We start from the raw sequence: 24,885 nt of genomic DNA, 5'->3' as shown, positions 1-24,885 counted from the left end.
TTAGGATTCTTGATTAGGATTACAGATCAATTTTCTTCTTCTGTTTAGGTTCGAGATGATCAAACCTTACTTGGAAAAGTCTGTGGCAGTGAAACCCTCTCTCACATTAAATCCATTACTAATAGTATCTGGATCAGGCTTAAAATAGACGCTTCTGTTGTAAGAGCTAGTTTCAGTGCTGTTTATCAAGTCGGTAAGAAAACTCATGCCTTAATTTTTAAATGTCTCATTTGCCTGATTATAACTTTTTCATTTCTTGAAATAATTGAGTAATTTTATGTCCTCCAGTGGTACGGGGAAAATTCTAATAGTAGTGTTACATTCCATTATGTCCTTCTGCGGAGTGAAGCTTTGCAGTAAAATGGAGGGCAACAGTCATTTATCTCTGGACAAACACTACTGTCTTTTTCATACTTACAGCGTGTGGAGGTGAATTAACTGGAGAAGGGGTCATCCACTCGCCCTTTTATCCTAATGTGTATCCAGGAGAAAGGATCTGCAGGTGGACCGTCCACCAACCCCAAAGCCAAGTGGTTCTTCTCAACTTCACTGCCTTTGACACGGGAAGTTCTGCCCACTGTGATACAGATTATATTGAGGTGAGAGTAAAACACTTTTGAATATTTGCACTTGATTGGATATTATTAAAAATATTATGTCACGTTTTCCTCAAATCAGTTACATGAAACAAAACTAGTTTATAGGTGCAAAATTCTCAACAAAATTCTAGCTAACTGAATCCAGCAGCATATAACGAGGATTATGTACCATGACCGAATGGGATTTATCCCAGGAATGCAAGGTTGGTATCTGTCCAAAAATCAGTCAGTGTAAAATAAAATAAAGGAAAAAAACACAAAAACACCCACATAATTACCTCAATAGATGCAAGAAAAAAAAGAAAAGCATTTGATGAGGTTCCATACCTTTTCATGATAAAAACACTCAACAAACCAAGAATAGAAGGGAACTTCCTTAATCTGATAAAGGGCATCTGTAAAAAAAAAAACCCACAGCTAACATCATATTTAGTGATGAAACACTAAATGCTTTGCCTCTATGGTCAGTAAAAAGACAAAGATGTCTGTTCTCACCACTTGTATTCAACATTATACTGGAGCGGAGCAGTGGGGCGGCCTCGGGGTGTCCCGGCCCTTCCCGGACTCGGCTCTGGGCTGACAGTGCCCCGCGGCCACGTTAGGGGTTCCCTCTCGGCCGTTTAGGGAGGGCCGCCGGTGCCCTCAGCTGCCTCACCTGGACACGAAGGCTGACCTTTCTTGTCTTGACCACGAAACCAGGAATAACCAGGTGACATGAGTTAGTCCCTCCTTTCAGAGGAGTAACCTGCCGTTGCTAGAAACCGCAGGACGGTTCCTACGCAGATGTGGACCCAACCCCAGGAGACACTAAGTGAAAGAAAGCCAAGAGTGGAAAAACGTGTGAGGATGTGCATTGCTGGCAGGTTTTGGGTGTTTTTTTTAAAAGACCCACGAGGGTAGAGATGTCCACGAGCTCGCACAGGCAGAGTCCCTCCCGAAGGGCCAAAAGGGGCAGTGAGGAAGCCAGCAGAGATGGGAGGACGGGGACAGGGGCGGGGGAAACAAGTTTGGGGATACTTGAGTGTGCGATCTAAACACACAAAGTCCTTTTATGAGGTTATCACATCATAAAGCGAGAAGGCAACGTTAAAAAAAGAAAAGTGGGCGTTTTCAGCTGGAACCATGATAGTTAATAGATTCATGAGATTGAATTTGTGAGGATAAAATTTTAACAGTCAGTACTGGAGTATCAATATCTGCTGCAAAGGTTTCGAATCGATGAGACGACCTGAGTCTTGGAAGCGAGATTGTTTTTGTTTTTGAGGGGAGGAGGGGGAGCCCGGCAAATAGAAGGAGCTCAAGCCCCTTTTGTTGAATGAATAAATAAATGCCTTTCTGCTACAAGAAAAAAAAAACAAACAAACAAAAACCTAGAAATTCTAGTTAGGACAATTAAGCAAGGAAAGGAAACAAAATGCATCCAGAATGAAAAGGAAGGAATACAATTATCTCAATTCACAGATAACATGATGTTGTATATAAAAAATCATAAAAAATCTATACACAGACACACACACACTTAAACTATTAGAACTAATAAACAAATTCAGCAGGTTGTGGGATATAAGATCAAAATATGAAAGTCACTTCTTTTTTATATACTAGCAATGAACAATTTGAAAATGAAATCAAGGAAACAATTCCAATAGCAAAAAAGAATAAATATTGAGGAATATAGCTTTAAAAAGACATGTAAAATTTGTACTCTGAAAACTACAAGATGTCATTGAAGGAAATTGAAGATCTAAATAAATAGAAAGACATCGCATGTTAATGGATTAGAAGACATAATAATGTTAAGATGGCAGTACTCCTTAAATTTATCTAAAGATTTAATTCAATCTCTACCAAAATCCCAGCGGGCACTTTTGCAGAAATTCACAAGCTGATTGTAAACTTCAATTGGAAATGCAAGGGAAGCAGAATAACCAGAAGCATTGTTGAAAAAGAACAACATTGGTGGAGTCACACTTATGATTTTAAAACTTAGAACAAAACTATAATAATCAAGACAGTGTGTTATTCAGGTGAGGATACAAATATGGAGCAATGGAACAGAATAGAAAATCCAGAAATAAATTCATACCTTTATGACCAATTGATTTTTGAAAAGGGTGCCAAGGCAATTCAATGGGAAAAAGTAGTTTTTTCAAGCGGTGCTGAATGTGCACACACAAAATCACGGAACTGGACTCCTTCCTTACACTATACACAAAAATTACCTCAGAATGGACCATAGACCTAGATTTCGTAGCTAAAACTATGAAACTCTTGAAGAAAACATAGGAGTAAATATCTGTGACCTTGGGTTAGGCAAAGCCTTCTTAGATCTGACACAAAAAAACGCAACAAAAGAAAAATTGGACTTCATCGAAATTAAAAACAATCTAATTTTTTAAATGGGCAAAGAATATGAATATATATTTCTTTAAAGAAGATATACAAATAGTCAGTAAACACATGAAAAAGATGCTCAACATCACTAATCATCAGGGAAATACAAATCGAACCACAATGAGATACTGCTTCACACCCGCTAGGATACTATCATCAAGAAGTCAGATAATAACAAGTGTTGAAATTGGAGCCCTTTTACACTTACACACTGCTGGTGAGCATTTAAATGGTACAGCTGCTTTGGAAAACAATTGGTAGTTCCTCAAAAAGTTAAACGCAGAGTTATCATTTGATCCAGCAATTCCACTTCTAGGTATACACCGAAGGGAAACGAAAATACACATCCACACAAAAATTTGTACATGAATGACTTCAGTCGTTATTCATAGTAGCCAAAATGTAAAAACAACCTAAACGTCCATCAGTTGATGTGTATTAATAAAATGTGATATATCCATACAGTGGACTATTATATGGCATTAAAAAGAAATGAAGTAATGACACATGATACAAAATGGATGAACTTTGAAAACATTATGCTCAGTGAAAGTAGCTAGTTACAAAAGGCCACATATTGTATGATTTCATTTATTTGAAATGTCCAGAAGAGGCAATCTTATGGAAATAGAAAGTAAATTAGTGGCATCCTGGGGCTGGGGTTTGAGGGGGATGGAGAGCGGCTGCTAAGGGGGATAGAGTTTCTTTCCGGGAGATTAAATATTCTAAAATTGATTTTTACTATACTAATAAACATTTTAGAAAAAATTATTTTTGAAGCAGTTTTCCAAAATAAATATCTAACAAAATAAATTTGAACATATCTTTTTTACTTAGATTGGTAGCAGTTCCATTTTGGGTTCTCCTGAAAATAAAAAGTATTGTGGCACAGACATACCTTCGTTTATAACATCCGTGTACAATTTTCTTCATGTCATATTCGTGAAAAGTTCTTCTGCTGAAAATTATGGTTTCATGGCTAAATTTAGTACTGCGGCTTTGGGTAAGAGATTGATTCTCCTACTTTGCCTCTTGGGCTTGTATCAGAATAAGTGAACAATGGAAATAAATTATTATAGAAATTTAATCTACACTACAGATGTGTAGTCATCTACACTGTAAAAAAATTTACAGTACACACAAAGGCAAAGAAAAAATATATATTTCCTAATCAGCACATGTCAGTAATTAATTGATATCTATTAATAAGAGAAAAACTAGGTTATCTTCAGTGACATAGAAGGAACCTTTTTCTTTTTGACCTTTTAAGGGATTATGATCAGATTATTTTATTTGAAATTATTTATTTGTTGGTTACTTGTTCTGATAATTATTATTATTTTTATTTCAACAGCATGTGGAAAAGTTCTTACAGCGTCAACAGGAAGCATTCAAAGTCCTGGCCATCCAAATATCTACCCCCATGGTGTCAACTGTACCTGGATCGTAATAGTCCAACCTGGTCACCTGATTCATCTGAGATTCAGGGAATTTCATCTGGAGTTTCATTACAATTGCACAAAGGACTATCTAGAAGTTTATGACACTGGTTCTCGGACATCTCTTGGGAGGTGAGATGATTTTGTTTTTCGATTTTTAACACAAAAACTTCCTGCTTTCTTGCACTCCTGCTTCAGTGATGGATTTAAAGTCCATCATGTTGTGTTATAAAAACCAGGTGAGATCAACACACTTCTCAGTGACCATTTCTACATCACTACTCACTACTCTGTAGCCCTGGCCATTAGTAATTACCTTTCGGCATGTGGATATACCCACGAAGCCATCACCAAAATCAAGATAATGCACATATCCTTTACCCTCACACCTTCTTCCTGCCCATTACGATTCCTCACTTTGTTCCTCATCCCCAGCCCCAGGAAACCATGAAAATGCTTTCTATCACTGTAACTTAGTTTGCATATTCTGGAATTATATAAAAGTGGCATCATTCTGTATGTGCTCATTTTTCATCTGAGTTTTCTCAGTCAGGCTAATATTTTGTTGAGCTCCTTTGACCTGAGGCTTTACAGTTTTATGAAATATGAAACATTTTGGACCATTAGTTCTTGAAACGCTTTTTCTGTCTCCCCTCCCCTTGGGACTCTGATTACATGTATCTTAGGCCATTTGATGTTGTCCCAGAACTCATTGATATTCTCTTCATTTGATTTTGTGTCTTTGTTCTCTGTGCATTTCATTTTGGAAAGTTTCTATTACTCTGTATTCAAGTGCACTAATCTTCTTTCCTACAGTGTCTATCTGCTATTAATCCTACCAAATGCATCTTTTCATCTCAGACATGGTAGTTTTCACTTCTGGAAATTCATCTGGGGCCATCTTTTATATCTTCCACATCTCTACTTTACACATTAATTTTTTGCCTCTAGCTTCTTAAATTGGTGGGATACAGTTATAACTATTTTTATGTCTTTGTCTGCTAATTCAGTCCTCGTGTCATTTCTTGCTACGTTTAGATTGATCAGTTTTTCTTCTCATTATGGGTCATACTTTCCTTCTTCTTTTCATGCTTGGTAATATTTGATAGGATGACACACATTTTCAATTTTGCGTTTGTGCACTGGACACTACTGTATTCTTGGGCTTTGTTTTGGGATGCAGTTAAGTTACTTTGAAACAGTTTGATCATTTCCAGTTTTGCTTTTAAACTCACTTGTCTCCTGTCTCTGAAGAGTCATTGTCCTTCACTGCTTGATAGCCAGTGTCTTGAGAGCCATTGTTCTATCTATTTTTGTCCAGATTTTCAGTTGTTTCAGATACAAGATTATGTAAATCCAGCCGCTGTTACTACCTCTTTGTTGGAAATAGATATCTCCTGATTCCTTTTTCCCCTTCTTTTTGTATTTCATTTTCTTTTTCCTCATCCATTTTTTTTTGTTGTTGTTGTTTTGTTTGTTTGTTTTTGCAGTATGTGGGTCTCTCATTGCTGTGGCCTCTCCTGCTGTGGAGCACAGGCTCCGGACGCGCAGGCTCAGTGGCCATGGCTCACGGGCCCAGCCGCTCCGCGGCATGTGGGATGTTCCCGGACCGGGGCACGAACCCGTGTCCCATGCATCGGCAGGCGGACTCTCAACCAGTGCGCCACCAGGAAAGCCCTCCTCATCCATTTTTTAAACATTTTTCTTTATCCATTATTTCCTTGAACTTATTTTTTCCCCCAGTTTTATTCTCCCTCTTCATTTTTTGATCTTTCTTGTCTTAATCTTTAAGTTTTTAAAATTCCTTCTTTTTTTCTATTTCTTTTTTATACTTGACTTGTAATCACTGAAAAATACATAATTTTTGCTGAATGACATAAGCTACAATGATCTAGTCCGAATTTGGCAGACATGGGCATATAGAGAGACATTTAGAATATTAATTAATTCATCTACCTTTGTTTTGATCAAGATATTGTCATTTTTAACACTGAAATGGTATTATACACCTTTTCTTTTCCTTTTTCTTTTACAGAAATTAACTCATCTATTTCCCATATTTAATACTTTGTCTTATTTTGGTTTCTATTTTTTTCCCCCTGTCATTCCATTAAGGTACTTTTACCAAGTGTTCTCTGAATTGAGATTTCTATTTCCTAGCCACTCCTTCTTATAAATGTTTCTCTAGATGAAAGCTCACGACATAATGTCTTTTAGCTTTACTACAAGAGTTTTTCTGAGTAAAATTGTTTTCTTCAACAAAAACTTGACATGGTTTAGTAAACAAACTCTTACCTCTGCATAGGCCAGCTGGATAAAGACAATAGATTCCACCTGTCTAAGGCTTACTATTCCAGGCACTGTTCTAAGTTCTTTATGTACAGTGTATTAACTCATACAATTCTCAAAACAACTCTAGGAAGTAGGTGGTGTCATCACCCCCATCTTACAGATGGGAAAACTGAGGCATAGATGTTGAGTCCTCTGCCCAAAGTCATAACGCCTCTAAGAGATAGACCTGACTCTAGAGTCTGTGCTCTCTGAGTTTATAATACATGGTTTTCCTTTGTTGCATAAGTGTGTTGATTACATTTCTGTGAATAAGTTCAGTAATGTGCGGTATGGTGACTCCTATAGCTCGTAGTTTCTAATTTCATTGAACTTCTGTTACAAGTCACACAGCTAAGCACATACATAAAACCATCTAAAGGAAGTAATCATGAATTGGATGATCTTTAGCAACTTTGTAAATGGTTTGTGCTTGAAATATACTTGTTTTTTAAGGTTAATAGGGGATATTATTGTTATTTTTTTTATATGTCCTAATTTGGGGTACATCATTTCAAGCATACTGAAAGTTTTTAAACCTGTGTTCTTTCTTGGTTTCAAATAGATATTGTGGAAAATCCATCCCACCCTCTCTTACCAGTAGTGACAACTCATTAATGCTTACATTTGTGGCTGACTCTGACCTTGCTTATGAAGGCTTTTTAGTAAACTATGAAGCAATTGATGCATCAGCAGGTAATAAAATAGCATTGTATGCTTGGTTTCACTTACTGCATTCAAGGGTAGTACTGTGAGAATACTTCATGCCAAAATCTGTGACATAATGAAAGGTGCTTTTAGAATAAAGTGTAGTGACTTAAGTGCCTTCCATATTAAATATAGAGTAATGAGAAGGTAAGAGTATTTTATCAGTGTTAAATTTTCTAATTTTGGTAATTGTACTCTGATTTTGTAAGAGAATGTTTATGTTCTTAGGACTAATAAAGCGATGGGAGCAAAATATACGTAGGTAGTAAATCTGAGTAAAAGGAATTTGGGAGCTTTTTCTTACAACTTTTCTGTGAGTTTAAAATTCTGTCAAAATTAAGTGTTACAAAAGAGCCCAAACACTTATTTTAAGAAATTAGAGAAGGGGAGGGTGGGACGAATTGGGAGATTAGGTTTGACATAAACACACTACCGCGTGTAAAATAGATAGCTGGTGGGAAGCTGCTGTAGTGCACAGGGAGCTCAGCTCGTGCTCTGTGACGACCTGGATGGGGGAAAGGAGGGGAGGGAGGTCCAGGAGGGAGGGGGTATAGGTATACATATAGCTGATTCACTTCGTTGTACAGCAGAAACTAACACAGCATTGTAAAGCAATTTTATTTTACTCCAATAAAAAAATAAAAAAAGAAAGAACTTAGAAAAAGGACAACAGAATAAGAAACTACTACATGTCATTCTATGGCAGAAAATGAAAGATTTTTTGTCAAAACGTGCATTTCTAAATTTGACTTAATGAAATTGAATCTTTTCAGCTTCTTTCCTTTTAGTGTATTTTTCCTATTACTTAATTCTCATCATTACTCTGCTCTTTGCAAATGCAGTGTGAGAAACAAACACCCTTTGCCAGCAGGGTCTTTGAGCTCATGCATAAACCAGAGATGCTCCCAGCCCCAGAACCTATGGGATTTAGGAGGGTGCCATGTTTTCTTAGGCTCCTGTTCCCACCTGGGATGTGTACCTTTTTAGGGAGTCTGGGTTTTCCTTTTGCATAATATTTAGAAAGATAGTTCATGGACCAAAATACTATGCAGTGTAGACATACAGGGGGTGGGAGGTGTGACTGAGCTTCCCAAGCATTTCACACCTTTGATTGTCCCAGAAACATGTAATTCTCGGAAGCTTAAGAAAGTACTGAGAGCGTATCCCTGTACCAGATGTGCTCCCTCTGACACCGTCCTGCATCCAGAACTCCCCAGCCTCTCATCTTTTAAAGCCCGCACTCCCTTAAAAAAAAAAAAAAAAGGTAACTTAATCTTCCCCTTGGAGTTTCCACCAATTTCTCACTTACTTCCTCTCAGAGCAGCTGGCCACTATTGTTCATTTCAGGCTGTTCTCCGTAATCGTTCGAGTTCTGTTTTGCAAGCGTGGCTTTAGATTTCTCCAGGATCCTGAGTGTGAGAAGATCATACACCTTTCTCTCCTGTGGGCTCCACTCTCGAGACAGTTCATTATCCAGCTCCAGCACCTGGGAAATTGGATCCCCAGCAGTTACAGTTGGTTATGTTATGTGATTGACATGTTTACTGGACTTCGTTCAGATTTTTCACATCCAATGACCAAAACCGGCTTCTCAAGAAATTCTAGTTGCACACAATTTTCCATACTTTTGTGGTTTTATATGCCTCATATTTTTGGCCCAAACCACAGCTGAATATTAGATTAGGATTTGGAGCAAGTCACTTGAACTGTCTGGGCCATAGTTTTCTCATCTGTAAAATTAAGGGATTGGATCTGATGATCTTTGGGATGTCTTCTGCCTTTAATCAACTATGAACACAAGTTTACTTTGCTGCATGAATAAACTAGCTGTAACTCAGATAACAAACGATACAGGTGGGACCTCCTAAAATATTATGGAAATCTTTGTAACAATATGCAGTATCTCTGCAATGACTCACGCAGCCTCGCTAAAACCACGCTGGCTTGTAAAACAGTATCTAGTGCAATAGGAGTAATCTGGCAGGGAGGATGATAAATTTTAATTCAGAAAGATAAGGTACAGGTAAAATAAAAGTAAGTTCTGAGAAAGAAGCAAGCAGGACAGAAAAGAAAACTGACAAAGAAAAGACAGGTGATGAGAGAGAAGGGCATCCTGAGGTGGCAAACCCTAAAGAATCCGCCTCCCCGTGAGGCCATCGCTACTCTGGCCGTGTTTGGTCCAGAAGGGCTGAAATCACAGACAGGGAAGCGTTTGCTTTCCACCCCTTGGCTGAGCCTGGCTGGTCTCTGTGCGCCTGCCCTTTGCTGGATGATTTCATCGCCTAACCGCCACAGTCAGATATTCTAAACAGCAGTCTAATCACTGGATCCGGGAGGCCGTATGGCACCCTCATCTTATCATTTAGGAGCCTGTCTCAGTTTCCCATAGAGGAGGACACGAGGGATGGGCTCTCATGAACTGCTGAGGGCGCCCCTGAAGGACTGCTCAGGGGAGGACGGCTCAGGAGACTGACGTGCAGGTCGGGCTGGTCACAGCCAGGCGGGCAGCCCGAGTCTGAGTTCGCTGCCCACCTGGAAAGAGGGGGGTGGTGGGATGCTTTCTGTTCAGCTGTCATCTTATTTTTGACATTTTCTGCAGTGTTAGGGAAAAGTGTCAACCGACGCTCAGTCACTGGCCCTCATCCTATCTTACTGCTTTAGCAAAAGTTATCTTTAGGCACTAATGACAGTCCTGGGTTGTTGGCTTTTAGTCCATTGGCACCACAGGTGTGAGTTTCTCTGCTGTTTCCTGCCTTCGTCTGGTAAAGGTTAAATTTCCTGACTCGAATCCAGTTACTTTTCCGGCTGTAGTGGTCCCATGGGGCTGTGACGTCAGCCCCTAAATATGTGTGTGGGAGGAAAGAGATTGACTTCTGCTCCTTGCTTGACTCCCTCCCCCATCGGCGTTTCTGCTTTCATCCGGATGCGCCTGGGGCAATAGAGACAAAGACCTAACTAGAAAATGCTGGCGGCTAGACCCCCTTAAGAATTTCTTAGTAACTGATTTATGAACCCGGGGTTTAAATGTTTGCTCATTTAACGTACAAAATATTTGAATTCAGAGACAATATACTTGATTAGTTAACTTTAATTTAAACTGTAATTTTATTTTCTGTCAACATCTACTGCATATATGTCAGTATACTCCTACCAAGAGGGGACTTTAAAAGGATAAGAAAGAATAGAGAAACGTACCTGACACACTTTCCACTTTAATATTAGAAGAAAACCTGTATAACCTCTAGTCTAGTGTTTTTCAAACGTTGAAGCATTCATGACTCCTCAGTGGGTCATGATATTATCTTATCAGATTGCTACCTACATTTGCGAAAAGTATGGAATAGAATAGAAAAGAATAGACTAGAAAATATCAGAACTTATCATGAAGGGTTTGGTGTTACTCCATGAAACCTCTTTGCATTATCTGTGTATGTGCATGATTGATGTAAATGTATTTTTATGGTGTGCCAGAAAACTCAAAACACTAATCTAGTCTGATTACCTTATCTAGTCCAATTACCTTATTTTTCAAATGAGGAAAATTGAAGTCCAGAATTGAATTTATTTGTTTTACCAAATCTAGACTAGTTCTTAGAAAAGCTCTCGATGCCCTGCACATGGGGGTGGCTGGTAACATTCCATTCAGAGCTACAGTAGAACGGCAGTGGGCTTTTCCTATTTTTTGCTAGGGGAAGAGCTTTACAGTTGTTTGGGGAAATGTCCAGGAAGCATCAGAAGCACATCAACATTAGGTTAAAAGTCGGCCCTGGGCTTCCCTGGTGGCGCAGTGGTTGTGAGTCCGCCTGCCGATGCAGGGGACACGGGTTCGTGCCCCAGTCCGGCAAGATCCCACATGCCGCAGAGTGGCTGGGCCCGTGAGCCATGGCCGCTGAGCCTGCGTGGGCTTTCGCGTCCTTCTCATTCCCCGCTCAGAGTTCCCACCTAGCCGGCAGTGGGTGTTTAGTGCTGTTTTTCATCCATCACCCTGGATCTGAGCCCAGAAGAGGCATCTAAGAGTGAGAAGTCAAGAAATGATTACCAGAAGGGAAAACGAGGGTTTCTTTAGAAGAAATGCATAGAGAGAGTCTGTTTCTATTTTAAAACTTCAATCCGGCAGAGCAGTGTTCTCAAACTCTCGTGTTCACTGGATGCTCGAGGCGGGGTTTTCTTGTTACAGATTCAGGTATCAGAACCCCACCCAGGTATTCTGATTCACGTAGGGCTGGGGTAGGTTTTCACCAAGCAATTCAAGTGGTTCTAATGAAGCTTCGCGTTTCATCAGAGACGCTGGAAGTCAAGTCCTAGCATATACATTGCTGTAGAATTACAAGTGAGGTGTGATGGTGGATTGGGCTGTAACTGCTCATGGGGGAAAGTACTTTCTATTATTCGGTGAAAGAAAGGCTGAAGGTGACGTCAGAGCCTCGGTTCTAGTCCCAGCCTCGCTGCTAACTTGGAAAGCTTTGGGCAAGTCACAAGCCTCTCCGATTCTTTCTCTCCAGCTTGAATTCTGTATTTTCTGCTCTGAGATATTCAGATATTTTTAAGGATTTTTAAGTACGTCTATTGATCTCTTAAAGATTCACTTTCTCACTGGTCAGTAGTTTCTCATGTTTTTGTAGATACGGGTTTCCCAGCACTTCCCAGCTCAGTAGATTGATTTATCTTATTTAATTTATCATCTTTCTCAGTTCTTAGAATAAAAATGCTAAACAGAACATTGTGATATTCTTAGTTTTCTACTCACCTTCGTTTCTAAATTGACATTTCATGCTTAGAGAAACCAGGGATTCATAAAGACCACAGGATTTGGAAAGGAAGCACTTGGGGTTGAATTTTATCTTTGTCGTGTCTGAACTAAGTGATTTTCAGAGCTTAACCTCCAGGAGTCTCATATCCTTCACCTGTACCTTCATCTGTAAGAAGTGGAGGTTATAATGCCTGGCTGTTTCACATAGTTGGGGAAGATAAAATGAGACATTTTCTGTGAAAATTATGTAATAGGTGTAAACCGCCATGATTGTGCCAGATTTACAATAGAATTACTGCTATCCAAGTACAGTTTTACAATAGCTGCTCTAGTGATTTAGCTTATATTCATGTTCATTAAAATTGGTCATCGATATGGGAAAAGAAAAAGCCATGACCGTGACCACCTAGCAGAAAATTGTAGGCAAATGTTAAATTTGGGTTAGGGAGGCTTCTTCTTTCCTCGTGAAGAAATTGAACCTGTAATTTTATATTCTCTCAAGTCTTCACTTTGAAGGTTGTTAAACCAAATATGCCAATAAAAGCAGATGGCGGTTCCGGGGTTCATTAGAAAATCTGAGGTCATAGGTATTCACGTAAACACAAGAAGTGATTTCAGAAAGCACCACCTATAGGTGGATCCCTAGTGTGATTGGCTAATCACAAAAGTTATCTCACAAGCCAAAGCAGGGAGGTGGTGGAGCAGCTACCCATCATCTAGGGTCTCCCTAGGAGACACATTCTTCTATCTACAGGGTCAGTTTATCCTACTCCCGTCACCCAGATCGCATGGGGCGATACCATCATTGCTTTTTGAGTTGGAGGATTATCTGTGTTTTGAATTTTCCCTTGGATAATGAGCTGAATGCTATGTTACTAACACTTATTTAAAGGTGCTTAGTAGAGGCAGACACACCTTGTGATTTTTAGAAAAATACGGTTTTGTGATTTTGTAGTGGTCCACAGCAGATGTTTGTGTACTTCCTCTTTTCTTTCTTTTTTCTTTTGAAGTTGGTCAGAAAGAAAGATGTGAGAGGCCTACTAATAGCTGTCTTTGATCTTCGGAGATGTGTTTTTCCACTGCTAGTTCAGTTGAATTTAGTGGATGGAAGAAATCTACTTTTCTTCTTCGTCTCTTTGTAAATGTTGTTAGACCATAATAAAGGGCAAACTGCCATTGGATGTGAGTTTTCCTTTGGCTACATAAGATATAAACAAAAGGCATTTTTCATGTTTGTATCTTGTGTCGATGTAAGAAGCATCATGGCAACACGTGAATATCCTTTTATGGGAATATATTCAACTTTAGTTATTTGTGGTTTATTGCAAAGCATAAGAGGAAGCCAAAGTCTAGCGTATTCTCAGTATACTGCCTCAGCATAAGCCTACTGATACTTCCCAGTATCAATATTATTCTATAAACAGCAGTTTATACTGTCAAGGGAAGAACACGTGAACATTGTACAGATTTCAGAGTTAGATAAGAGGACTTACTAACCTTTCAAGAAATAAGTACATTAAGTTGAGAGAACCATTGTTTTTCTCTCTGTAATACAAATTAGATATGTGAAGCTCATAAAACTACAGTCAAATTTTCACATTAAATATTCTATCATTTAATATTTGTAGCAGGTGTACCTGCTCCAGCCTAGCAGGAGCTACCCTCCTCTGGCATGACTTTCGAAGTCTCACCCCATGCTTGCCCAGTCCAGGCTCTGGCAGGAGTTCACAGGGAACTTTCCGCACATGCCTGGTTCCCCTCTCTGTAAGTGTCTTCCTCACTGGAGCAGCGCCAGTGCCTTTGGAAGCCCTATGCTCTGATCCCTGCTTCCTCAGCTCAACAGGACTGTCATTCACTACTTTGGCTTCAGCTGTGGTCAGAAAATTCTTGGCCCAGATAAAAAGACAAGGAAATCAAGACTCCTACCTCATGAATTTTCTTTCTGTCAAGGATTGCAGTCTTGGACTGCCTGTGGTCCAGTGCCTCCTATATTTTGTCCAGTTTTATAGCTGTTATGGAGAGGGGCTAGTCTAGTATTAGTTACTTGCCATGGCTGGAAACAGATTCCTATAACTTAAATTTAGTAAACATTATAAAATATTAAAGAATCACAATATACCCAGGAGAGAGGACAGGGGAAAATGAGGTGAGAAAAGTGGAAGGAGTAGGGATGGCGTAGAGACAAGGGTAGGAAGTTAGATACTTGTCCCCCACTTCTTAGTTTTCAGCACATCAAGTAATATAATTTTAACAAATATTTATTAGATGTGATCTGGGCCGGGTACTGTGGTGACAATTAATAAAGGTTAACAAGGTCCCATTCATATCTCAATGAATGAGAGGAAAGGCTTAGTAGAGGAAATATACTCACATAAACACAATCACAATAAAATATATATTGGGGGTTCAGATTGCAATTTGCATAAAGTTTTATTGAGCACAAGGACATTAATTCTGTTTGATCAGGAAATGTTTCACAGAGGAAGTGATATTTGAATTTGACTTTGAATGATGGGTAAGAGTTTATTTGTTATAGGTGTGTTGGGGAAGGAGGGCAGGTTGTCAGATACAGCGTGTTAAACAAAGTGAACAGCGTGAAGATCATTTGAATACCTCAGGGACCGTTTTTTACCTTTGTGCCAACAATGGAAAAGAAGCGTGATGTGTAAATCAGAATTTCAGTAGGGATTCACACCCACCTACCCGTTACAAGTACTACAATAATCACTTGCATATGGACAAGGTACAGGGAAATTACTCAGCATTACCTCTCAAAATTTTTCATTAAAATTTCCTTTACTTGGGAACCTGATTATACAGGCCATTCTCCTGCAGACTCATTCCAAGTTGCATTGAAAATACTCAGTGCAATTGTATCTCCCCTCTGGGGATAGAGTGGGAAAGCAAGGAGCAGTATCATTTTAAGAACAAGTGAAACGGGCAGAGAATTCGCTCTCGATATTTGATTTATTGGCTAAAGCTATTTGACTGCAGGGGTGGTCAATTAGTCTGTAAGTTCGTCAGCTCAGGGAGACTGGGTCACAGCCTTCACTTACTGTCCATTTGATCCATAAATTTTTATCTTAGTAATACTCATTAGTGGATCTGAAATACTTAATATACCATCTCTTCACACACATTCCTGCCCCTCTCCTGCTCTCCCCTGCTTTTTCTCTGCCTTTTCCCTTCCTTGTTTTCTCCCTTCCTTCCTCTCTCCCTCCCTTCCTTCTTTTCTTCCTTGACCCTTGAAGAAATATCTTGGCAGACTGTAGAAAAGTATAGAAGTATATACAACATTCATCCCTCAAGTTAAATATCACTGTCAACTCCTTCAATAAATTAAGCCTTGATTACTTGCTGTTTAAAATCGAGTAAACCAAATGCATGGTGAATGCCAGTTCTCTGAAGGCCGTACATAGGTAGGAGAACCTGTAGTATTTCCTGTGCATCTCTGTGCTCTCAATGCCAGTGGTTCCTCTTTTCTTTTCTGAGTATGATTATACAGCTGCAACTGGGGGAAATAGCACACCTGAACATCCTCATTTTCTTTTTTTTATTCATCATAAAGTATAATAGTTTATTCTCCTCCAAAACCTGTCAGTCAAAGACCTGTGTCTACTCCTGGATCCTAGATTTATGTTATTACCGGATCCAATTGAAGATACATTAAGAATGCATTGAAACCAGACTTTCTTTGGAAAATATCTCAGATTTGGAGGCATTTGGAGTGGGTTGGTTAGTGACTAGAGAGTCTGAAGGACTGAATAGGTCAACTGTTAAAGTAGAACAGTTAGTCGTCATCTAGGACATAAATGTACCCAGGTACTATCTAAACGTTTCATATGAACGATCTAATTTGTTCCTCACCTTTATGCTCTGCTTTTCTTACACTTTTCTGTTCTATTTCGAAGCATAATGGTGGTCACTACCATTCACTGAGCACGTAGCATGTCCAAGTCCTTTAATTGCATTATATCTCTGACGCTTGGGTGTGCACTCAAAGATAGTTACAACTCCATCTTAGAGATGAGGGTCAGAGAGGTGAAGCAACTCGCCTAAAGTTGTACAGTTGGTCATTGTTTGAGCTGGGCGTTGATTCAAGGTCACTCTGATCCCTGGGTCTCATCTCCTGTTTATCACCCTGTGGCTGAGTACCAGCTTTGTCATTTCTCATAAATTCATGCTTCGACAAAAACCATTTTGAAAGAAGGGTGCAAAATTATTGCTAGGCCTCCCCCTGTGATTTCTGCAGTTGAGCCTAATTTTTAATGTTCATGATAATTTGCATGGATTAAAAAAATTATAGCACTTCCAAGAACCAAAAAGTCGCGATTATATGTAACAAATTCCACTACACAGCTTAGGTTTACTATTAGTAATTGTTTCTGCCTTTGAGACCAAAAACTTTGTTCTGAAAGGAAATCATTCTTTGAACATCCCCGAATGGCCTATTGAAAATCAAGTATTTTGGCAAAAATTAATGAAGTGTATATTACTGAATGTCTGGTAAATGTAGTATAATATTTTTTATTTCCTCTCTTGTGATCTGTTTCTTTTCACAGCATGCTTGGAAGACTATACAGGTGAATCTGGGACTTTCACTTCTCCAAACTTCCCCAGTAATTATCCCAACAACTTAGAATGCATTTATAGGATCACGGTGAAGACCAGCCAACAGATTGCATTGCACTTCACAAACTTCTCCTTGGAGGAGGCCATCGGGGGAACTTGTGTAGCAGATTATGTGGAAATCAGGTGAGCACCTTTATTTCGTCATAATTTGTTCGTTATTTATTTTCATTCATAATCTTTCTTGGAAAGGTTAAGGAAAAAATACAGAAATTTTCTGTAGAGCTCCCTTTTGTGCTCTTTCTTGCAAGATAGAAAGTTTGTCATTCTATCCTGCTGAACTGAATGAATAAGCATTTTCAGAACTCTAATGGAAAACTGATGAACTCATAAAAGTGCTAACAAAAGATCAAGATTAAAAAAAATGAATTACATGGGACTGAGTGAACCGATGAGGACGATTATAATTTTTGTGACTTTCTGTTTGAATAAAAATAAATAAATAAAGAATAAAGTTTGTCATTTGGAACCTGGCTTAACAGTAGGAAAAGAGAAAATTGCATAAGATTCAGTGGTTATTTAGAAGTGATTATTTTATTGGGAATATTTAAAAATAAACTCTGAATTTTATTTGGGCAGAGTAAACAGATATACTACTGGTCTGAAATTAGACACTTGCAATTCAGGTACTGAATACCTACTTTATGTAAAATCAATTTAAGTTTTAGGCTGTTTACTGTCCATTTAGTTTAATTTGTCATAAAAGCGATGGTAAGATAAAGTTTTCACAAAGTTTTTTTGTGTTCAGATAATAAATTCTAGGCTTGTGAATTTCAGTGCAAGGCTTTATTCTTTAATTCTTTAGTGCTTTGAAAGAATGGGTTTTAAAAAGTTATATTTGCAGTAAAGGTGAGTTAAGTTATACATTAATATCTCCCCAAATCATTACATTGAGTTAAATTAGACTAATCAATTTGGTGTGCATCTGTGTTAAATTTTTTATTTGGCATTTCAAAAGCCTAGAATCTTATACTATTTTACAGTAAATTTTGTTCTATGATGTAAAGTAAGGTACTAAAACAATAAAGCATTATCATACCATGTAATGCTAAAACAACATAATTTTCAGCAATCATTGGACTTTAATGTTGAGTGAATATTTTTTTTCTAGGCTTGAAAAAGCTATAGATTATAAACTAGATTTAAGACCCTAAAAGTTCTTGGGGAAAGAATTATTTTCAAAATTTTGCTTAACTATGTCAAATATATTAAATTTTGAAAATTTTCAAATGAGAAGAAAAAAATTTAAGTTTTCTCTATAAAATTAAGCAAAATTCGTTTCTACTATTAATAATTATGGTTTCTTTATCCTTTGTTCTCTGACCCATTTGCCAGATGCTTTATTTGAGAGGGAGAAGATTAAACACTTTTTCTCCATTTGCAACTGGTTGTATAAAATGTCATGCCAACCATACATGATGGTTATTCTATGTTATTATTCATATATTATTTAATGAAGTGAAAACTTGAAATTGTTTTTAGAATATTTGAGAGAGAGGTTGACTGACAAACTGATCTGTTTTTGATCTCAAAGTTTAATTAACGTTAAATGTTTATATCGTAATATTATCAATACCCTAACAAATGATCACATCTGTATTTTGTCACAGGAATGGAGGCTATGAAACTTCACCACCCCTGGGGCAATACTGTGGCTCAAATCCACCTCCAAGAATCATCTCCCACAGTAACAAACTATGGTTAAAATTTAAGAGTGACTTCTTGGGCTCAGGGCCTGGATTCTCAGCTTACTGGGATGGGTCCTTAACAGGTAAATGGCCAAGACTTGTCTTTTATTGGAGAGTCCAGTCTAACTGGCATCTTGATTGTTGGATTGCTGTGCTCTTATCTGTTTTTTTTCCAGCTGTATTTTGTCAGTATTATTTATAATAAACTTCAACATTGTGAATATTTCTGAATTAACAGTAGCCGTTTTGTTTTTATTTTTGAAGGACAAAGTAAGGGAAAATGTTCTAGTTCCCTGGTATAGTTCATCAAGCTGTTCATCTTGGTTAGGAAAAGGAAAGTACATTGACGTGAACTAGGGTTACAGGCTAGCTACTCTCTGGTGGTGCAGTTTTGTTTTGCAACTTGGTTTAGAGGGGAGTGACCGTAGCACCAGTTTGATATAGACAAGAAGGTGCAGTTTTACCAGAAAGAAAAGGATGTGTGTCATCCCATGTCTCTCTCCCGTAGGTTGTGGAGGCAATCTCACCACTCCCACCGGCATGTTCACATCTCCCAACTACCCGATGCCCTACCACCACGGCTCACAGTGCCACTGGTGGTTGAAATCCAGCCACGGCAGTCCGTTTGAACTGGAATTTGAAGACTTCCATTTGGAGTACCATCCAAACTGCACTTCAGATTATCTGGCCGTATGTATAAAGTTTCACTTGTAGCCTCCACTGCTTCCACCTTGCCCAACACACCTTAATGCATCATTTTTTATTTTTGAGATTCGGGAAAGGGGAACATTTAAACAAAAGATCCATATTAAAAACTGAAACAGAATAAAAAATTAAAAGAAAATTTGATGAGAATAGCCTTTTAAGTACAGCATATATTAATGAATGTCTTGGTACACTAAGTACTTAAAATATATTGAATATGCACTATTAAGATATGGTTAAAATCTCCTGAAAGGGGTTGTGAGATTTATCATAATTATTTATCTACATAATTTCTATATATACACGGAAAACTAACCATCTAGAGGATGTATTAGAGGGTGAATTAGAGAAGATAATTGAAGTCATCAAAACAGAACTTTTTACAGTATCAGCAAGTCACCCTCGTCCATTGAAAAACCATCTAAATAAAAAATGTATTAAAGTGCAATAAATTATAAACTATGAACTAAAAAAAGCAAGGAAGGCTACTGATAATAGCTATGGTCTCCAAAACATGTAATAATCCTTCATTTTCAATCTTTACATTTCAACCTGGGTTCTGAGTTCATGGCTCAAGTTTATAGACATTTAAATATAATTTTAAAAGATATTTTGATTCAGGACTTTTCTTTTGTCATATCATTTTGTATTTCTTCCCCACTTCTTAAGAAATACAGTGTCCTTTAGATAGTGTTTATAGCCATAATCATCTGACATTTAAAACATTTTCTTAAAGGTATATGATGGGCCAAGTACCAGCTCTCATCTGCTAACCCAGCTTTGTGGGAATGAGGAACCGCCTGTCATCCGTTCTAGTGGAGACAGCGTGTCTTTAAAACTGAGGACAGATGAAGGTCAGCAAGGACGTGGCTTCCTGCTTAAATACCACCAGAGTAAGTGTGTATGCCGGTTGCTTGGTGCCTATAGTGGGTCTTCAATCTCTGGATGAATGAAGCAAATTGAAATAAGTGTAACCCATTGGTTTGAGCAACTGAAAGAAATCTTACCTCCTTATGAAAAAAATTTAACTCTATCTGAGGGAGAAACGCTTACGCCTTGAATTTAATGTCATGCAACTAAAGCACGTGGTAAGCTACAGAAACTTGGAAGCGGAATATGCTCAGACAGTTGCAATTCAGCTAAAGATCAGTGTAACAGGTTAGCAGCTAATGGGTTTTCATTTGGATTAAACATTACAAACTTCTAATAAGACATTATTCCATTGTACCGAAGTGTATCGAACACGATTGTTTTTGGCTTCTATTTCAAAAGGTACTTAAATTTTATTAAGGGAGACTATGCTTATGAATCATATGTGAAGTAGGCACATTCTTTGCTGTGGAAAAATCTGGTCATTGTAGAGATGCCGTTTTAAAATCTGTTTTCCCTTGAGGCAAGATGGTGGAACTAAAGGAGTATTGAACAAAGAGTCAAGGGTCCCGGGTGTCTGTCCTGACGCCCAAGTCCCTCAGAAGTTCACTTGTTTTCTCTGGGGTTACATGACTTTCTCATAAAAAAAAGATTACATTAGTTGATCAGCAAATCTCCCTTCTAGCACTAGAATTAAATACTTCCTAAATTTAGTTTCAAAATGAAAATTCAAGAAAATAAGTTTTCCTTTAATTTATGTTATTTAATAAACAATTTATTTGTGTTTTAAAAAGTAGTTCGTTGCCCCACCAAAGCTAAGTTTATCAATAATTTTGGCACAATTACCTAAAAATGGAATGAAAATTACAAGATCATAATCTGAACACACAGATTATACCCTTTGGATTAGTTGAAAGAGTATTAATATTTAACCTTGAAATGTGTGAATTTGAAGGCTCACATTCACTTACTTCTGAGAGTTAGGCTACATTCTAGGTAGTTTTGAATATTGAGTTTTAATGATACATGGCTTTGTTCTTCAGAAATTCATTGTTAGTGTATGAAAATCTCTCCTCAGTTTTATCAAGGGATGTATCTGTTTGGTTGAGCATAAAATCATTCTCTAATATTATTATTGCTGTGATCATTTGTTTCTTGATTATAGTCACATTGATTATTAAAGGTCCCTTCCTTTTCTTTGTATTCCTGTGATATTTTGTTTTTCTCTAATAATGTCAGAACACTGAAGGAGTAACGTAGTGCACATGGATATAGGTCCTTAACGGTAGAATCGGAGCTAACCGGTGAGATTTTCTGTGCAATCTACCATTTGAAATTGGAGGTTTGCAGATAGTATGATGCCTGAGAACTGGGAGACAGCCCATAGGGTTTAATGGAATATATTTTCCCCTGCCCTGTTGTGTAGTCATTGAGGCCCATGGTACCTACCTGCCTAATAGATGTAACTTCTCGCAGGCACCCAAAACAACAAAATTCTTCTTTAGAAATCCTTGGTGGGCAAAAATGTGACCTAAATATTTTTAAGAAGAAAGAGTTTTATTCCCTTGTTCCAGCAAAGGAAGATTTTGAAGACCCACAAATGTAGGCTTGTCCATACCAAAGCTTACAAATGGTGTCCCAGCCACCAGTGGAGAAGCAGTGTAGTAGAAATGCATCTATGAACCACATTTTTCAGAGACAACGTTTTTGATGTAGTATTTATTTTCCCATTCTCTTTTATTGCACATCATACAATGTGAAAAAGACTCGAGAAGAGGCCTGCACAGGCCTTATTCAAGCCATTAAGTCTGGCGGAATTTGGCGCTGACTCCCAGGACTACCCCGTACCTAGAAGTCCCTAGCATGGTTTTGTTGAAAATTCAGCTGACGGAAATGCCACCACTGGCTTGAAGACTTTATTCAGAATTTAATGTTTTTATTTCTTCTTCAAATCCTTTACATTGCTTCTGTTCGTTTGATACTTCCTGATGACTAACTGGAGGAATAACAGAGTCTTTATTATGAATTTCATGCTGACTTTTGAATGTTCAACAAAGCCATGTTGTTATTCATTTTTAGCCCTCACACAGGACTTTGTGTTTTTAAACTGTCGAATTTAAAGGCCAAGATTTCTGTCCCTTCCAAATGCTAAAGTTAGAAAAACAGAAGCATGGAATGTTTAATACACTTTTCTAAACAAGCAAATTAGACTGATGTCTGAGTCGTGCTAAGCTATTCTGCTCTGCACCAATTCACAGGAATTTGATGCCTGTTTTAACGCAGGCAATTTTCATGACACTTTAAGGTTTATGAATTCACTTAAGTATTATTTCACATTTGTTCTAAATGGCAACCGTTTCCCTACAAAGATGCTGTACCAACTACATGTATATATATGCATGTATGTGTGTGTGTGTCTGTATACTCACATACATATAGGTTTCTCACACTCACACACATAGAGGTTTCTTTTTTTTATAAATTTATTTTTTTTTTATTTTCATTTTTGGCTGCATTGAGTCTCTGTTGCTGTGCGCGGGCTTTCTCTAGTTGCGGTGAGCGGGGGCTACTCTTCATTGTGGTGCATGGGCTTCTCATTGCAGTGGCTTCTCTCATTGCAGAGCACGGGCCCTAGGAGTGCGGGCTCAGTAGTTGTGGCACGTCGGCTCAGTAGTTGTGGCTCGCAGGCTCTAGAGCGCAGGCTCAGTAGTTGTGGTGCACGGGCTTAGTTGCTCCGTAGCATGTGGGATCTTCCCGGGCTAGGGTTCGAACCTGTGTCTCCTGCATTGGCAGGTGGATTCTTAACCACTGCACCACCAGGGAAGCCCCATAGGTTTCTTTTTAACCTAGCTGTTTTCCTAAAGGAAAATCTCACACACATCTTGGAGCAATTATGATATATATGACGGTGGTTCTTAACAATCATTATTATTTTTTCCAGCGTGTGAGAACGTGGTGATTGTGAATCAGACATATGGCATCTTAGAGAGTATAAATTATCCAAATCCCTATTCTGTCAATCAGCGTTGCAACTGGACCATCCGAGCAACAACTGGAAACACTGTGAATTATACGTTTTTAGCCTTTGAATTGGAACATCACACAAACTGCTCCACCGACTACTTAGAGGTATGTGTTCTGAAGCTAAATAAATCACTGCATTTTCAGCTCAAGTTAGCAAGCCAAGATAAAAGTCATGCTTTGTAGAACCGAATCTCTCACTCTGCCCTACATGTCTATAGTATGCCAACTACCCATGGTATTTGAACAGGTATATTTCATGTCTCTTTCACTGTATCATCTTGATAGTAAGGATATTTAATCTACTAAATTATATTCACAAATAACTATGTTTTTAGGTTTCAGTATAACTTCTGGACTGAGTAATCTCATATTACTTAAATAATGCAGAAGTAGAAGGATAGCTTCTGGTTTTTGTTGGTTGTTTTTATGTTCTCTGTAAACAAGAAATCAGAAAGTATTTAAGTATCATGGCTTTATTTAACACTTAATTTACCTGATACTGGGAATCATGATTTTGATTCTTGTTTTTCATTTTTAAACTTAAGTTCATTTCAGTTAATTTTTCTTTTTGTAAAATGGAAGTTTCTATGTGTTACAATAATGACCACCAATAACATTTACTGAACTTTCCATATACCATGCTATGTGATAAAAGTTGCTTGAGAATTAGGTAACCCAAAATATGAGGTAATCTGCTACTTTTATGATAAAATATTTTATTTACCAAAGCTTTTTTGCTAATTTGCATATGGAACTTTGTAGAGATATAGATTGAACAGGTAGGCAGCTACTTACTTTACTTTACAAATTTAGTTATACATTCATATATAAAATTATATATTTTATAAACTATTAGTTTAGAATATTATTTTCCACTTTCACACTTCATGAAACAATTTTACTCAGGCTATTTACATATATTTTGCCATCTAGTTTTCATCATTAATAAAATCACTTTTTGAGTCCTCTAACACATCATCTTTTATCTCCGTCTACATTGCTAATATATAATACTTCTGAATCTACGTATGATGTTTTCACTAGAAATCTTTTCTGAAGAGACCAGTACCCACTCTGATAATGTTAGGACATTTCCCCTCATCCCATCTATCCAAACACAATTGTTTAGTGTCTTTCTCTTTAAGATGGTCGGTGATTTTTGGAAGTCTTGCTTGCAAAGGCCTCCAACGGTCAGCACATGTAACTTTGAGGACATATTCCCAGGGAAAAAACCATTATCTTTGTAAAAGTTCCTTAACCCTCTTTTTTACCAATTCTTTAAAACAAACTAGCGTTGATCGAGGTCATTTGAGTTTAACATATTTTTTTCAAATTGTACTTTTGTTCAAAACAAAGAAGAGAAAGCTTCCCATACTTTGAGAGACTTTGTGAGGTGCCGAATACATGGATTCCCTTGTTTTTGAAGGATCCTTTCTTTGGGTAAAAAAAAAAATCTTGCTTTATATTTAGAAAAGCTCAGTATCATAGAAACAGTAAGCATAGCGTTTACCCATCAGAAAGTTATATTTACTAGTATTCAAAGAAAATATGAGACAACGTAAAACAAACATAAAACAAGCATGAAACTGACAGTGGTTTTAAAGTCTCCCTTCCTTGATCTAGTGCTCAGGTGGTCTTCACAAGCATAACAATGGCATGTTTGTCTCATTCCTTTACCTGGAGTGATCACCTTTTTCTTTTCTTCACATGGTGAGACACTGTTCATTCTTTAGGGAAAAAAAGGCACAGGT

General features: G+C 37.8%; 1 protein-coding gene across 1 annotated transcript in view; it reads left to right on the top strand.

Annotated features, from left to right (window-relative positions):
* CUBN (cubilin) overlaps positions 1–24,885 on the top strand; it is a 264,469-nt gene that overhangs the window by 44,994 nt on the left and 194,590 nt on the right. The window contains exons 18-27 of the mRNA XM_082649450.1: positions 49–193; positions 421–599; positions 3,831–3,996; positions 4,348–4,564; positions 7,326–7,456; positions 16,781–16,973; positions 18,458–18,618; positions 19,044–19,225; positions 19,977–20,133; positions 23,052–23,239. Of these exons, the coding sequence (XP_082505576.1) occupies positions 49–193; positions 421–599; positions 3,831–3,996; positions 4,348–4,564; positions 7,326–7,456; positions 16,781–16,973; positions 18,458–18,618; positions 19,044–19,225; positions 19,977–20,133; positions 23,052–23,239 (1,719 nt within the window). The remainder of the gene's footprint in view (positions 1–48; positions 194–420; positions 600–3,830; positions 3,997–4,347; positions 4,565–7,325; positions 7,457–16,780; positions 16,974–18,457; positions 18,619–19,043; positions 19,226–19,976; positions 20,134–23,051; positions 23,240–24,885) is intronic.

This window comes from Grampus griseus, assembly GCF_964374135.1.
Source record: "Grampus griseus genome assembly, chromosome: 2".
Lineage (NCBI taxonomy): Eukaryota > Metazoa > Chordata > Mammalia > Artiodactyla > Delphinidae > Grampus > Grampus griseus.
Note: the sequence above shows the minus strand (reverse complement) of the source record. Positions and strands in the feature narration are given on the sequence as shown.